Source organism: Bacillus rossius, chromosome 2 (genome assembly GCF_032445375.1).
Source record: "Bacillus rossius redtenbacheri isolate Brsri chromosome 2, Brsri_v3, whole genome shotgun sequence".
NCBI classification, from domain to species: domain Eukaryota; kingdom Metazoa; phylum Arthropoda; class Insecta; order Phasmatodea; family Bacillidae; genus Bacillus; species Bacillus rossius.
In genome coordinates this window covers 115,834,335-115,848,581 of record NC_086331.1, presented here as the reverse complement: position 1 = coordinate 115,848,581, position 14,247 = coordinate 115,834,335, and the positions used below count along the sequence as shown (strand labels likewise).

The 14,247-nt window shown below is 32.2% G+C and overlaps 1 protein-coding gene across 1 annotated transcript in view; it reads right to left on the bottom strand.

Annotated features, from left to right (window-relative positions):
- Nucleotides 1–5,754: 5,754 nt before the first annotated feature.
- Nucleotides 5,755–14,247, bottom strand: part of LOC134529658 (protein transport protein Sec24A) — a 107,659-nt gene continuing 99,166 nt past the window's right edge. The window contains exon 19 of the mRNA XM_063363975.1: nt 5,755–13,609. Coding sequence (XP_063220045.1) covers nt 13,498–13,609 — 112 coding nt within the window. The 3' untranslated portion in view covers nt 5,755–13,497. The remainder of the gene's footprint in view (nt 13,610–14,247) is intronic.

The window sequence follows — 14,247 nt, the reverse complement described above, 5'->3', positions numbered from 1 at the left end:
GAAGTGACTTCATGAACCCAGCTGCACTGTGCTGAGGACAGGGCTGGGACACTGGCTTCAGTTAAGGTCCAAGGAGGTACATCATCAACCTTACCTAACCTAACCTAACCAACCACTCACACAATATCACAGTAATTTTTAATGTAATTACCTAACCTAACCACATGTTAAAACTAAACTATTAGCAGCATCATAATGCTCTATTATAAAAACATGTCAGGATACAAAATAAAAAGTATTTTGAATTTTCATTTCTTTCAGAAAGAGGCTTTCTTTGACTTGTGCTTCCTTTATGCAGAAAAACTACTAGATGCAATTGATTAAGGTCAATCAAACATGTGCAATTTACATGAAAAAAATAAACGGTTTATACAATTCATACCATTATTCTTTGTTTTCACAATCTCATAATTTTTCAAAGTTACTCATATCCAAGAGATAAAAAAATATTTACTTCAAAATATTAGTACCGTCAGTTGGGGTAACATTGGCCCTTTGAGGGTAACTTTGGCCCAAGACAAAAAACATGTTAAACCATGTTACAACTCTTCAAAATATTTTTTAGATGTGATGATACATATGTTACATATGTATCATCACATCTAATAAATATTTTTTAGATGTGATGATACATATGTTACATATGTATCATCACATCTAATAAATATTTGGAAGAGTTGTAACATGGTTTAACATTTTTTTTGTCTTGGGCCAAAGTTACCCTCAAAGGGCCAATGTAACCCCAACTGACGGTACCTAAAAAAATTAAGCAGAATCCCAAAAAATCTCTGGAATTATGTCTGAATTACGAGGAAGGGCTATGAACAACTGTCTCTTGAGGTCAATGATTCTGTTACAATAATCCTTTATTTATTGCTGTTTTGCCAAAATTTTCTAGTGTTTATACAACTCCTACCTGCAACAATAATACACCAACTTCTAACTTTAATAGTTGTTCCATCCCAATGGCCAGTATCACAGAGAGTCTTGTTCTCTTGAAAACTTAAACCTTAAATTCAACCTTGTCAACAGGTCTGGATAGCATTCCAATTTTTATTATAAAAGGCTGCACTCCATTCCTTGCTCCGCACATTTTAAAAAAAAGTATTGACACTGGAGTCTACCCTTACAAGCGGAAGCTTGCCAAGGTCACTCCCATACATAAAAAAGGTAGCAATTTAAATGTTTCGAACTTAAGGCTTATATCATTTTTAAACAGATTCGCTTAAGTCTTACGTAACATATTTCAATTTCTTGAATTAACTTAAAAAATCAACTCAATGATTCTCAACATGGTTTTAGAACTGGTAAAACCACTATAGCTCTTAGTTTCTTCTCTTCACCTTTTCTATTCAGAAGTAATTACACTTCAAGTCAATGCTTGTTATTTTGATTTAACTAAAGCATTTGATACTGTCAATCACCACCTTCTTACTAAATGAGCTAAATTTGGCTTAAGTGACAAATACATAACCGTTATCTAAATAACACAAATTTTTATGTATCGATACAAAATGTAAACTCTGATTTACATTTGGCTAGTTCTGGTGTTCCACAAGGTGGTACCCCTTCACCACTAATTTTCATTATTTACATTGACGACATATTACAGTTAAAGAATACTACTGGCACTCTAAGCTGATGACCTAAAAATATAGTTTAAAAAACTAAAGAAACATGCTTTTAAAGATTATCAAACTAAAAAGTTAACAATAATTTTAAAATTTAATTTATGACAATAGTATATAAGCAATACTAGTATAAATGAGAAAAAAACTTGAGGCGCTTTGTGCCATATTTTTTGTATATTAAGCGCCCCATGCTTTTTTCTCATTTATACTAGTATTGCTTATATACTATTGTCATAAATTAAATTTTAAAATTATTTTTAACTTTTTAGTTTGATAATCTTTAAAAGCATGTTTCTTTAGATTTTTAAACTATATTTATTTTTAACTTTTTAGTTTGATATTCTTTAAAAGCATGTTTTTTTAGTTTTTTAAACTATATTTATGTATAATTATCTTAAGGAAATGAGTTACCGACACTACCTATTACCATCTGAGATAACTATTTGAAGTTGCAACGTCACAAAGAAATAGTAAAGTCTCTCCGAATCATTTACAGTTAGATGTATGGATATAATCTTAGAATTTACCAGAAAAAAAAAAACATTTTTTTTTTCGGCGTGGCCGGGAGTAGAACCCACGATCGCTGACTACGAAAGCTGACGTCTCAGAAGTCGCGCGCCTTAGACCGCTCGGCTAACGAACGTGATGAAATTGTTGGGACATTTTACAGTGATGAGCCACTCACTCTTAGTCGAAAGAGTTACAGACGGACAGAAAGAGTTACAGACGGACAGAAAGAGTTACAGACGGACAGACAAACATACAGGTGAAGCTAATATAAAGCATGTAAAAATAAACAGGAAAATATCTTATGATTATTTAATTCTGTATGACATATCTCCAGTTGTAGAATGGTGTTAACTCAAACTTGGTACATATTAATAATAATAATAATAATAATAATAATAATAATAATAATAATAATAACAACAATAACAACTACCCCCATAACATTCTCCAGAAAATTTCATCCAATTGTATAGGTATGAATACAAAATTGAAAATTCTCAAATTTTGAAGTTGGATTACATTAAAGATTATTTATATAATAAAGTATTTTGCTCGATTCTAAGCTATACTTACATCTTCATATACAATCCCTTTTGTTTTACTCTAAAAAAATACTTGGTCTTATCAACACTTCAAATTTAGACTTCATCCTGTCCCTCTATACAGCTTTGGTTAGATCAAACTTTAATATAGATTAATTTGGAATAGCATCAATGATACCGAGATTGAAAACTCGGTAAGTACAAATCAAATTACCAAACTTCATATTCCAAAAAATAAATGTTATAATTAATATAGATCTAAATTCCTTTTTAGGTTCTTTTTCTGCTAGAAGAAATATTTTAGATGCTATATTTATAATTGTTATAATCATCTCAACAGTCCATACATTTTTGAAATGACATGTATTAAAATTTCTTCTTTAAATAGTCAAGTCACCTTTTACATGCATCTCAAAAATGAATAATATTGTATTTAAAATCTCATTTCAACAAATATGAGGGCTTCTTACAGCTAACTAGTAATAAGATACAACTTAAAATTCTGTCATCTGCCCAAACATAATATTAAATTTTTCATAATTATTTATCTCAGTGAATAAACTAGTTTTAATCATGTCTAATAATGCTTGAGGTTTGCTTTGCAGCACCAGCTTTATAATTATATTTTTCTGATTGTTGGTTTGTCAGCTTTTTATCATCAGTATTTTTTCATTGTTGGATTTTTTTTTTTAATTTTGCTGTTTTTCTCGTTCTTTATTTGTGTTGACCACCAAGGTTTCTAAACCTGTTCGTAGGCATGTAACAGTATAATAATTAATATAATTGCTGGTGACTTATTTAAACTCTTACTTCTGGAGAAATGCACTGGTTTTGACAATCACCTACGAGACAGGTCTCAAGAGGTATAGTGCCCAATGTAGTGTTAATGTTTCTTTTTACATGGCAAATTTCCCTAGTAGGTCTGCTATACTATGCTCCAATTATGTATCCAAGTTTATGGCACGATTCTGTATAATTTGATCCTGTGGTACATAATTCCTGCCGTTTTAGTTTACTACGTCGAATATCACAATACAAATCGTTCATATCAGGTTGACATCGTCCGGGCCTGCGGCCCCTTTTAAGTCCGATATGCCACCGCCCAAACACCACCCACCCTCCATTCAAAACTCCCGCCTACCCGTGCGTACGTGTGCGTGCGTGTGTTCGCCCGGCAAGAGGGCGCTGTCGAGTCAGTGCGCCGTACCCCTAAAACGTAATTAAATATAATTGTGTTATTTGTTTTTATATTCCCTAAGTGCAACGTGACGGCAGATCGGCCGGGAGGGTTTTTTGTACTTTTAATTGAAATAAGGTAACAAAATAGAATAGCGTTTCCGGACATTCCCGAGGAAACCCAAAGCCAAACAATAATTAAATTTAAATCTTAATAATTATAATTTGTACAATCCTTTCTCTTTATTCAAAAATTGTCACGTAATTTTTAAATCATTCTTGTCATGTTAATTTAGTTTCCCGTGGCACGAATTCGCAAATATCTTTTAACGGCAATTGTTTCGGCGGGAGGACGCCATGTTAGTCGAGCCGAGCCAGGATCTCAGCCCAGTCCGCCGCCATCAACGACCGAGAGTAGACGCATCAGCACTCCGGGGACCTCACCGCTTGTTTTCACTGCCAAGTAATTCTGTTTAAATTTAATTCATTCTAAATTGGTTACTTTTCGTCCTCGGAGCTCCTCTTGGTTGGGGGACTGCATAATTAATTGTAGTACGACCAGTAACTGTCTTTTCTTATATTTTCTGTAATTTGAGATGTGACCACGTGGTGGGTCTTAGCCCCTAAACCGATTCGTGCCGCGGGCGTTTTTAACAGTTTCAACCATGTACGTGTGTAAGTTGCAGTGACCGAATAAATCAGGTGTGTAAATCCGACGTATTATTTTGTTATTTAAATCTGTTCGACCACGTGGAGTGTGACGGCGTGTGGGACGCCTGAGAGCCCACTGCGTAGATAATAGCGTGCCCGACGCTGAGAGCGGGCAGGAATTAGTGCTAGGTGTTTTACACTTTTTTCCCCGCTAAACTTTTTATATTTGTTAATGTACTGGCAGCATTTAGATAGCTATTTCAAACTTCTGCGACAGTGTTAACTATCTTCTCAACAGTGTTTATGTGAATGTTATATTAAGAATGCAACAATTTTACATCAAAATATTTCATCTTTCCACACAAATCATTGTAAATACTTCAAACTGAGTAATTTATCTTCCATGCCCAAGTGTAATCCCATTGCCATTGGGCTTGTATCTCTAAAAGTCAAAATTTGGGAATTTATTTTTTTTACCTCAGGATTTTGGGGGAAGGTGGGATAATTCTCCCCCCCCCCCCCCCCCCCCAACTTGCCTAACCAGACTGTTTATAGGAATCCAAAGCCATGCGACTACAGTACTACTGACACGTACCTCCATCACTCTGAGACGACTCAATGATCCAGAGAATTCATGATCAGGTGGAGGCCTAACAAATTTCTCGTAGCTTTCCAGGCCAGAAATCTGAGCTGTATAGCCGCTCACTACTTCCACTCTAGACAGGGATAGAGATCTTTCCATATGTGCTCCAATGATAGGAGCATAGATACATAAATCATGTAGCTGATACAAAATATATCAACACTAACATGTAGAATTTTGGTATTTAACTGTTATTTACATTTTTCAAAAAAGCTACAATATACTTTAATGGGAACAAAAAATCAATGCTGGTTTTTAAAAAAATACTATATGGAAAAATATTTTGTCACCTCAAGTTTGATGTAATTGTGTAATGAGGGACGGGTTAAAAAAAAATATATATTCTTGACTGCACTGTTGCATGATTCAAAACATATTCATTCACCTAGATTTTTCTAAGACAACAGTTCTCTGGAATTTTCTGGGTAGCTAAACCATCCATTATATGACTATACACTTGTAATAAACACACAATATAAAATATAATCATGGCTTGCCCAAAAGCAATCATACAAAAAAAATAATAGCTTTTATTTTCTGAAAATAACACTGTTTTTCAATGTGAAAGAAAGGTTTATACTCTAAAGAAATAACTCACCTGTGGTTTATCTCAAATATATTTCCAAACAATCAAAAAATTAACAACTTCACAAAGTAAATTTGACAAAAGAAAATTATTCCTGTAACTTACAACCAATACAGTTTTATCCAACTTGTGTAGTAAAATTATCTAACTTCTGTCTTTTGAAGTAAAAACTTATTTACTATATGAGCGTATTTCATCATGACTAAAACAAGGTGACAGGTAAAATTCATCATTTTTATTTCTTATAATAAAATAAATAAATATTTGTCATAGCTAAACCCATACATTTACGTATATTCAACTGATGAAAAAAAAAGAGGAACTTTTTATGTTTAAGAAGAGATTTACATTTTTATGCAAAAAAAAATTAATGAAATGCTAAGTCAAAAAATAAAATTCAATAGGTGGTAATAAATTTCTCCAAATACTGGTATGTATCCCCACAAATTAATAGTAGCTGCAACTGCAAGAAAACCCACCACACACACAACAATATGTCTTCTGATATTGTACACACTGACCAACTAGATGCTGCACAGCCGAATTTACTCAAAATGTTGCTGTTTAGATGCAGTTCCATTGAGGGCTGTGAATTTTTAGTACAGTAAATTCATCTTAAGAAATATTCTACTTCAGAAAATTCCCATAATTTTAAATTTAAAAAAAAAAAAAAAAAACTTAGCACTTGACCTATAAATACATAACATTTTACCCCTTTAATAAGTTTTCTATGTTAATGAGTCTAAATTTTTAAGTACCGGTACTTAATATTTTTCCTACCAGGGTTGTACTAGTTTTACTGTACTAATTGAAATGGTGCTATTACCTATATAAATTTCCATGCGGGTTTGTCATCTCAGCCTATGAGACCATAGGACAAATACACTCAGTCACAGCCATCAGGTTGCAAACCCAGATAGTCATGGCAGCTTGCTGTGAATTGCATCTATGTATTACCTATTACATTTATTATTTAAACCACTAAGTAAAGTTACAAAAAAAATAGCATCAACACCATGGGCAGAGATCCCCCAAGATTAAGAAGTCCCAAATTGAGTAGGCCCGCTTGCTTGCGAAATAGTGACTGTGAAAGGGTTTTAAAGTATAATCATCAAAACTTGTTTTACAGAAAACGTTCTGTATATTTTGAAGTTTTATGTTTATTACATGCATATAGACCAAAACATTGGCAGTGTACAATATATGACAACTGTATCCAGATATGACTGTCAGCTAAAACACAAAACCCAAAATTCCACCCAGCCAAATCTCTAAATTATTTTTTATGACTGCTTAACCAGATGTTAACAAAAACTCATAGCAAGCTGTCATGTTTGCCTTGTTACACAAGATGATGCACCTGCAATGATATTGGTTTCATGCACAAAAAACTAGGGCTGGGCCGATGCCGATTCATAAGTATCAGCCGATATTCAGAGTATCGGCATCGGCAGCATCTGTAAAATATTTACCGATACTTCGCGCCGATACCTCAGTCCAAGTTCTTAAAATGTGTTATATTGTTTTATTTGGAAAAAAATCACTAAGGAATAGTATTTCACGTTCACGCAACTAGTTTTTTTGTAAGTCAAAACTAATTTTTAAAATAATTGCCTAACTTTGTAATTTATGAATTATTACCCTAAGTTACCTTCCCCCAGCGCTACTGTTTTAAAGAAAACTTGTCGTGTTGATTGTTTTAAAAATACAATGGAGCCCGAGAACCATAGACGTTCATACTATAAATGTATAAATGTCCTAAACTTGAGTTTATACCATTTCTTATGTACCAATGTACTCTATAATGTTTAATAATTGTACTTATGCAGTATGTGTATATATATATGTATATATGTATCAAATTGACTTGACTTGTTTTATATCCCGGAGTCCTTAACTCCATATGGGATCCACTGAACAAAACCTGAATAAATAAATTTAAAAAAATATTCATTGCCAACTGTGGAGCAAAGACAGCCTCACGTTACGTTTACCAGTGCTTGCGATAAAGTAAATCGCAATCGCAATCACATTTACAGCACTCGCGATCATAGAAACAGTTGCTGAAGAACATCTGAGTAGCTTGCCCCATCTCCATGTTATTTATACATATATCTATGATTTTGCTGATGTTCTGTTGTGTTTGTTTACAATTTAGTATTTACGTTAGCTTGAATTGTTAAAATCTAAACCTAAAGTGATATTTTAAAAATTTTTGTGAGTGAGATGATATGGCTGGGAAGAGAAGTGAAGTTTGGAAATACTTCACTCTTCAATCAAATGAAGGTACCAAGGCTACATACACTTTCTGCCATGTAAAAATATCACGAGGTGGGGCAATGCTTAAACATGTGGGCTGAAAAAAAAGTATTTGTGTGTGTTTTATTATTATTGTAAGATGGATGTTAGTAAGTGTTTTGACCGTTTGATGGTACTCTGTCATTATAATATGAAATTAAAAAATATTTTATAAGTAAAATATCCTTTCATAACACAAACATTTCTTTGGTTAGTATCGGCATCGAGTATCTGCAGTATCGGCCCATAAGAATCGCTATCGGTGGAATCGGTGAAAAGTGGTATCGGCCCAGCCCTACAAAAAAACCAACGGTGAAACTTGTAACTTACCCTGCTATGCAGCCCACTAATGAGCTCTACAAACAAATTAATAGTAAAACACAAGATATGTCTGTATGTGGTGGGCTTGGTTTGCAAGCCACTATTTACAAATGTTGATTAAAGATGAAATGTTTGTTTTTTGCAAAATATTTTTGCACCTAATGAAGGAAATGACATTTGTCTTGACTTAGCATCACAATTTACACAGTATGCTTCAAGAAACAACTTAGTGTACCAACATTACCTTCATATGCCACAGAAAGAAAGAATGAGGCTTAAATAAAAAACTTACTGATAGGCATGTGCGAACATTCAAAATTTCAAAAATTAAAATGAATAATTTATTTTTAGTATTTTAAATGATTTCAAATAAACTTTGAAATACCAAATATTTGACTGTATTCAATTTTAGACATTTAACTGAGTAACTTACAGAAATTAGGTTTATTTTATTGGAATCAGTTTATAGTTTTAATCAAGCTCTGAAGACCACATCAGGAAGATGGTGGCCATCAGCAGCAATGCATTGATGAAGGCGATTTCGGAACTCTTCGACCGCTTTTCAGCAAATATTGAGGGGTGTAGCGGTGATTTCCTCCCAAATTCGCATCATCAGTTCTTTCAAGGTATGAGGACGAATTTGAAAACCTTTTTCTTGCTGTAATGCCACAGGAATAAGTCACAAATAGTGAGCGTGTGGGCCACCCCATGTTACCCCTTACATCGTTTGTGACTTCCAGGTTCAAATATTTGCAAAAAATGAGAAACTACCATAAACATGTTCAAAAATTTTATCCCTCTATTCTTGCTTTTTGAATTTGATATTCTTACTGAAAAATATTTTGATATTTGTATTAAAATTTTATTTGAACTTAAAAACTGATATTCGCACTGGCCTACTTAATTTAAAAAAAAACATAGTAAGTATTATAAATTACATATGCATACTTTGGAACTCATATTTGTTTTCAGTATAAATTAAAAGATTAAAAATCTTTTGATTATTAGCTTGTGAGGCAATCTACTTGCATACCTTCAATTCTGCACCTCTTACAGTTACATTACAATGACTTTGAAAGACAAAACTCAGATTCCAGTACATGAAGCAGATTAAACAGACTAAATTATTTACTTTAATCCTTTAAAGCCTTATAAACACAAGTTACTTGTTACAAAGGCTCACTAAAGATTATATATTTATCCTCAGAGCAATATAATTTTACACATAATGAAAAATATTATACTAACTTAACTTAGCTACACCACTTTCTAAAAACTACACAGTACATGGCATAGTAAACTTACTAGCTGAACATTTTCTCATGTGAATTACTTACAATAAAATTTATTAAAAAAATTGCATAATATTTCACAGACTGTCACTTTCAAATTCCTTATCCTGTATGTGCACAAATTATGTTATGAGAAACAGCTTGTTGCCAAAACTCACTACCCCTTTGAACTGTTCAAGGCCATTGCAGACACACCACACCACCAACCTTGCAGCTGCAGTGCTGCTAGGTATTTTGGGAACACACACTAGGTAGATGCTATAAAGAAAGCTATTTGTGTACGTAATATTGGATGCTTCAGGAAAATACACTTACTTCCGGTTTTTAATTTTATTGCACCCTTCTTTAAGCACGTTCCTGCTCTGCTAATACACTGCTACTCCCCTAGCCACCTTCGATCTGAAGCACTTGTAAGGCAGATATTCTCAAGCACCAACCGGGACAGTCATGTGCAAACTTTTCAAGACAGTGCTAGAAGTGGCCCACATTCGAGCCAGTGACTTGGTCATGAACAAAACTTTAGCAAGATCTGTATTCACGCAGAGTATAATTAAATGTTCATTTCAAGCAAGTACTTTACTAACAATGTTTCACAAGTACAGAAATACCAATGATTAATAAGCAACACACACATGAATATACATACTGAAACTATTTGCCCTCAGTTTACACATGAATGGAATGATAATTTCGAATATTTTAACTGAAAGCTTTTTTTGGCCTGCTTTATCCTGCAGGTGTACTATATAGCAGTACACTTAGCTTGAAAGATTTATGGGTAGATGATGGTTGTGGAGTCAAAATGTTTCACCCAGTGATAAGTTTATAACAGTTCAAGTTTCTTCTTCGCTGCATCAAGTTTGATGAGAGAAAACCTTGGGAAGAAAGGAGAACAGTGGATAAGCTGGCTGCTGTTAGTGAGAATTTTACTGCTTTTGTTGAAAACTGCGCGAGAAAATAACTCGGGAAAAAATGTTACGACTGACGAGATGCTGCCTGGTCTAGGTTATATTCATTCAGGCAATACGTAACCTGCAAGTCAAACAAATACAGGATAAATCTTTTAGTGTTAGCCGATTCTAAAGTTTGGCATTCTTACAACTGAGAACAGCCAAAAGGGCCATTTCGCATAAGTTACAAGTTTGCTGAAACTATCCTAAATCTTGCAGAACACATTTATAATGTGTAATGTAACAGCTGACAATCATGTCACTAATAAAGAACCTGTAAACTTACTCCAAACCAAAAAGTTGTCACGTAAGCACTATGAAAAAAAAAGTCTCAACTTCAACAGAATTTGTGACTAGTATAAGATATAACAATTCTGAGTATCAGTGGTGTAAATGCACATATCACATTTACAATTAAGTGAAAAAGAGATGTTTGTTTTTGAAATAGCAGAATTCTGATTAAGAAGTTGAACAACTTACCATACAAGCAAATGAAGGATAGCGGAATTCCTTTAAATAAAAATGTTTGCATTCCAAAAATAGGCGGGCATTGTTTCAACTCAAAGTTTAAGGGCTAGGATGTTAATGGAGGAATGGAAACTAAATAGCTTTTGTGTAAATTAAAGTAAAAATTGCTATTTGTGCGTAATGTAGTTTCATGAAATTATGTATATATTTTTTTATATATATTCATTGCAAATTGCTGTAGGGATATTGAAACTGTCTCTCTCTGTTTAGGAGTTAAGAACATTAAATACTTAGTAGATAAAATGCCTTTAAGGCTTAAATATAACCAAAAAACATTACGGAAAAAAATTAAATACATTTTTTTTTTTTTTAGGAATTTTACGTTTCTACTAAGTAATCTGACAGATACATTGCGCCAATACCAGCAACTATTTATTATATTGTGCTTGACAAAGGATTAACCAAGCAATCTAGAAATTGATTTTTTAACAAAGTCTTTCTCATAACACTAACTATTCCGTTTGGTCCAGAAACATATGGTATAGCTGTCTTAAGTTCTTCATAAGCTATTTCTTTAACATACAACTATTTGCATTTTTTTTGTGACACCTAAGAATAAGGTTTCTAGCAATTACTCAATGAAAATGACAAAATATCTAAATAAAGGCAAAAAAACTTATTTTATATGGAAGTTTGTAGTTATCAAACATTTAATTGTTCATGAGATTATAATCAAAAGTAATTAATATCTACTCAATACTTAAAAAGTTTTGACAATATGAAAGTGACAATAAGAAATTATTAAGTAATGTAAAACTGATACATAAAATATGTTAATGTACAGAAAAGGTACAATTCATCATATTCAGGATAGAAAAAAAAAACATAAAAGAACTAGTTTTAATATTATTATTACCCACTAAGCAACACTAAATTAATTCCATTGCAATATTATAACAAAAAGTTTCACAAACATTTTCAAGCTCATTGAGAACAAAACTTTACTTACATGAGCTAAGTACAGAGTAAGATTTGACTGAAAACATTTGCTTGAACACCCGTATGCAAGTAGACTTACCTCCATTAAGAGAATTTAAAACTACATGTCCTATAGTGACAACAGAAACAAAGCTGGGTGGTGCATTTAAAAAGTTAAATGGTACCACTTATTGGTTCACTGCTGCTAATTATACTTTTCATAAACTGCTAATTTGTACGTTGACTAAGCAGCACTCGAAAAAGTAGTTTCATCGTACAAAAACTTGTTTCTGAATAAAAAATATAATAGTTGAAAATCTATAAATTTAAATTGATTTAAAAGAAATCCTAACACCTGGCAGCCAGTGACTAATAAATGTAACACTTTATACATACATAGTGACAGAACAGTTAAGTTTTATAAGTTATGAGAAAAACTATACATGGAAGTACATACACTAAAACAAATTTTTAACATAAAACAATACCTGGTGCAATTTTTTCTTCTCAAATTCAAATAAAATTTCACACCTTGATCAGTTTATTCCAGAATATATTAGGTATTAACATAACTCTGTTTGAATTATACTTGTTAAGCTTATTTTAAACCATACAAACGTTTAATTTATAAGGAAAAAAATTCTCATGAGAACATTTTCTGATAAATATTAAGAACTACTGAAAAAAAGAAAAAAACAACACGAAAAATGGGCATAGAAACTACCTAACACTTCTGTTCTGTATGACTTTTTCCACATTCAGTTACTTACAATCAACAAGTATTCAACGAATACACTTTCAAGTACTATCTTGTCAACAAGGAAAATTAGCATAATGACTCAAGTATAACAGGTTAACATTTAAGTGCTCCTGAATGTGTATGGACATTATTCAATAACAGTGGTCTTATATTAATATCACATCTCTAAACTTATATTGAAATATGACTTCATTCAATCAAATAGATAAATTTTAATATTATTATGACTTTCACTGCATGAAATACACCACCATCAACAGCAGTGCACACAAAAATAATCATTAGCCACCATTTAACATAAGCAATGTGAAACATATATACAATTAATATGTTACACACATTGCTTTTACTTGGAATACCACATAAACAATACTTCATAGTCTATTACGAATCTATTTAAAACACAAGCTATTTAACAAAATTATATTTGAATACTTTAACCTAATGAAATTTTTAACACATTCACAAATACAAGATTTCATACATTTTTTTAAAATTCTATCACCTTAAACACTAAATGTGTGGCTATCATATACTTCATATGCTTATAAATATTTAATTAGAAACCCAGAGCATCTGAATATGTCTTCTGTATAATAAATACTAATTTACAAATAGTAACAAACATAGTTCATATTTCTCTTTGTACAAGCAGCACTAAATATGAATAATCAAACTTTAAAACGGATGGTTATTTAACATTTGCTTTCAAGTGCTGCAAGAATTCGTAATACGTTAGAGATGTTTCAGATCGATCTTCAATTAGTCTATCAAAAAAGTTTCTTCTGTTGTGACTGTCATCCCTAAAACATTACAAAAATATCAATACACCATTTCAGTAATCTTAAGAACAAAAAATATTTTATAAAAACACACATCTAAAATTTTTTTTATTCTTTTCCAAAGAAAGTTATTTTTACAAATTAATATTTTAACTAGGCAATGCTTGAATTTTTTTTTGCTTCAACAATTAGGACAATAATGCCAATTCATATCAAGTTGACCCTAATCTCCCTTCTACAAAGTAAAGGGTGTGCATTGCCTTACAGCTCATTATTCAATAGTGTCACAGCATGTTTTCTGGAATTAGGTTTTAATATTTTAGTTCATATTTTTTTAATAAGATTGCTAGGTGCTACAAATGCATAATTTGGAGTTTAGAAAAAATTTATGTTCGGGAAGTTGTGATCAAAGAATAGTTTCTAATTTGGTTTTCAAGAAAATTATTTTGTGGTAATAAAGTTTTTTTGACGTGATGTCTTATTAATCGATGAACGTCGGCTGCACGCATGAAAAATTGTCACATTCCGCCTGAGCCAAGCGTGCAAGAACTGGCCAACCACCGTGCAAGAAAATCTTCTATAATATCAAACAGGTTAAGGCGGGCTTTTTAAAAGCAGCAATTTAAAAAATTTGATATGAAGTTATCACGTAAAATTAT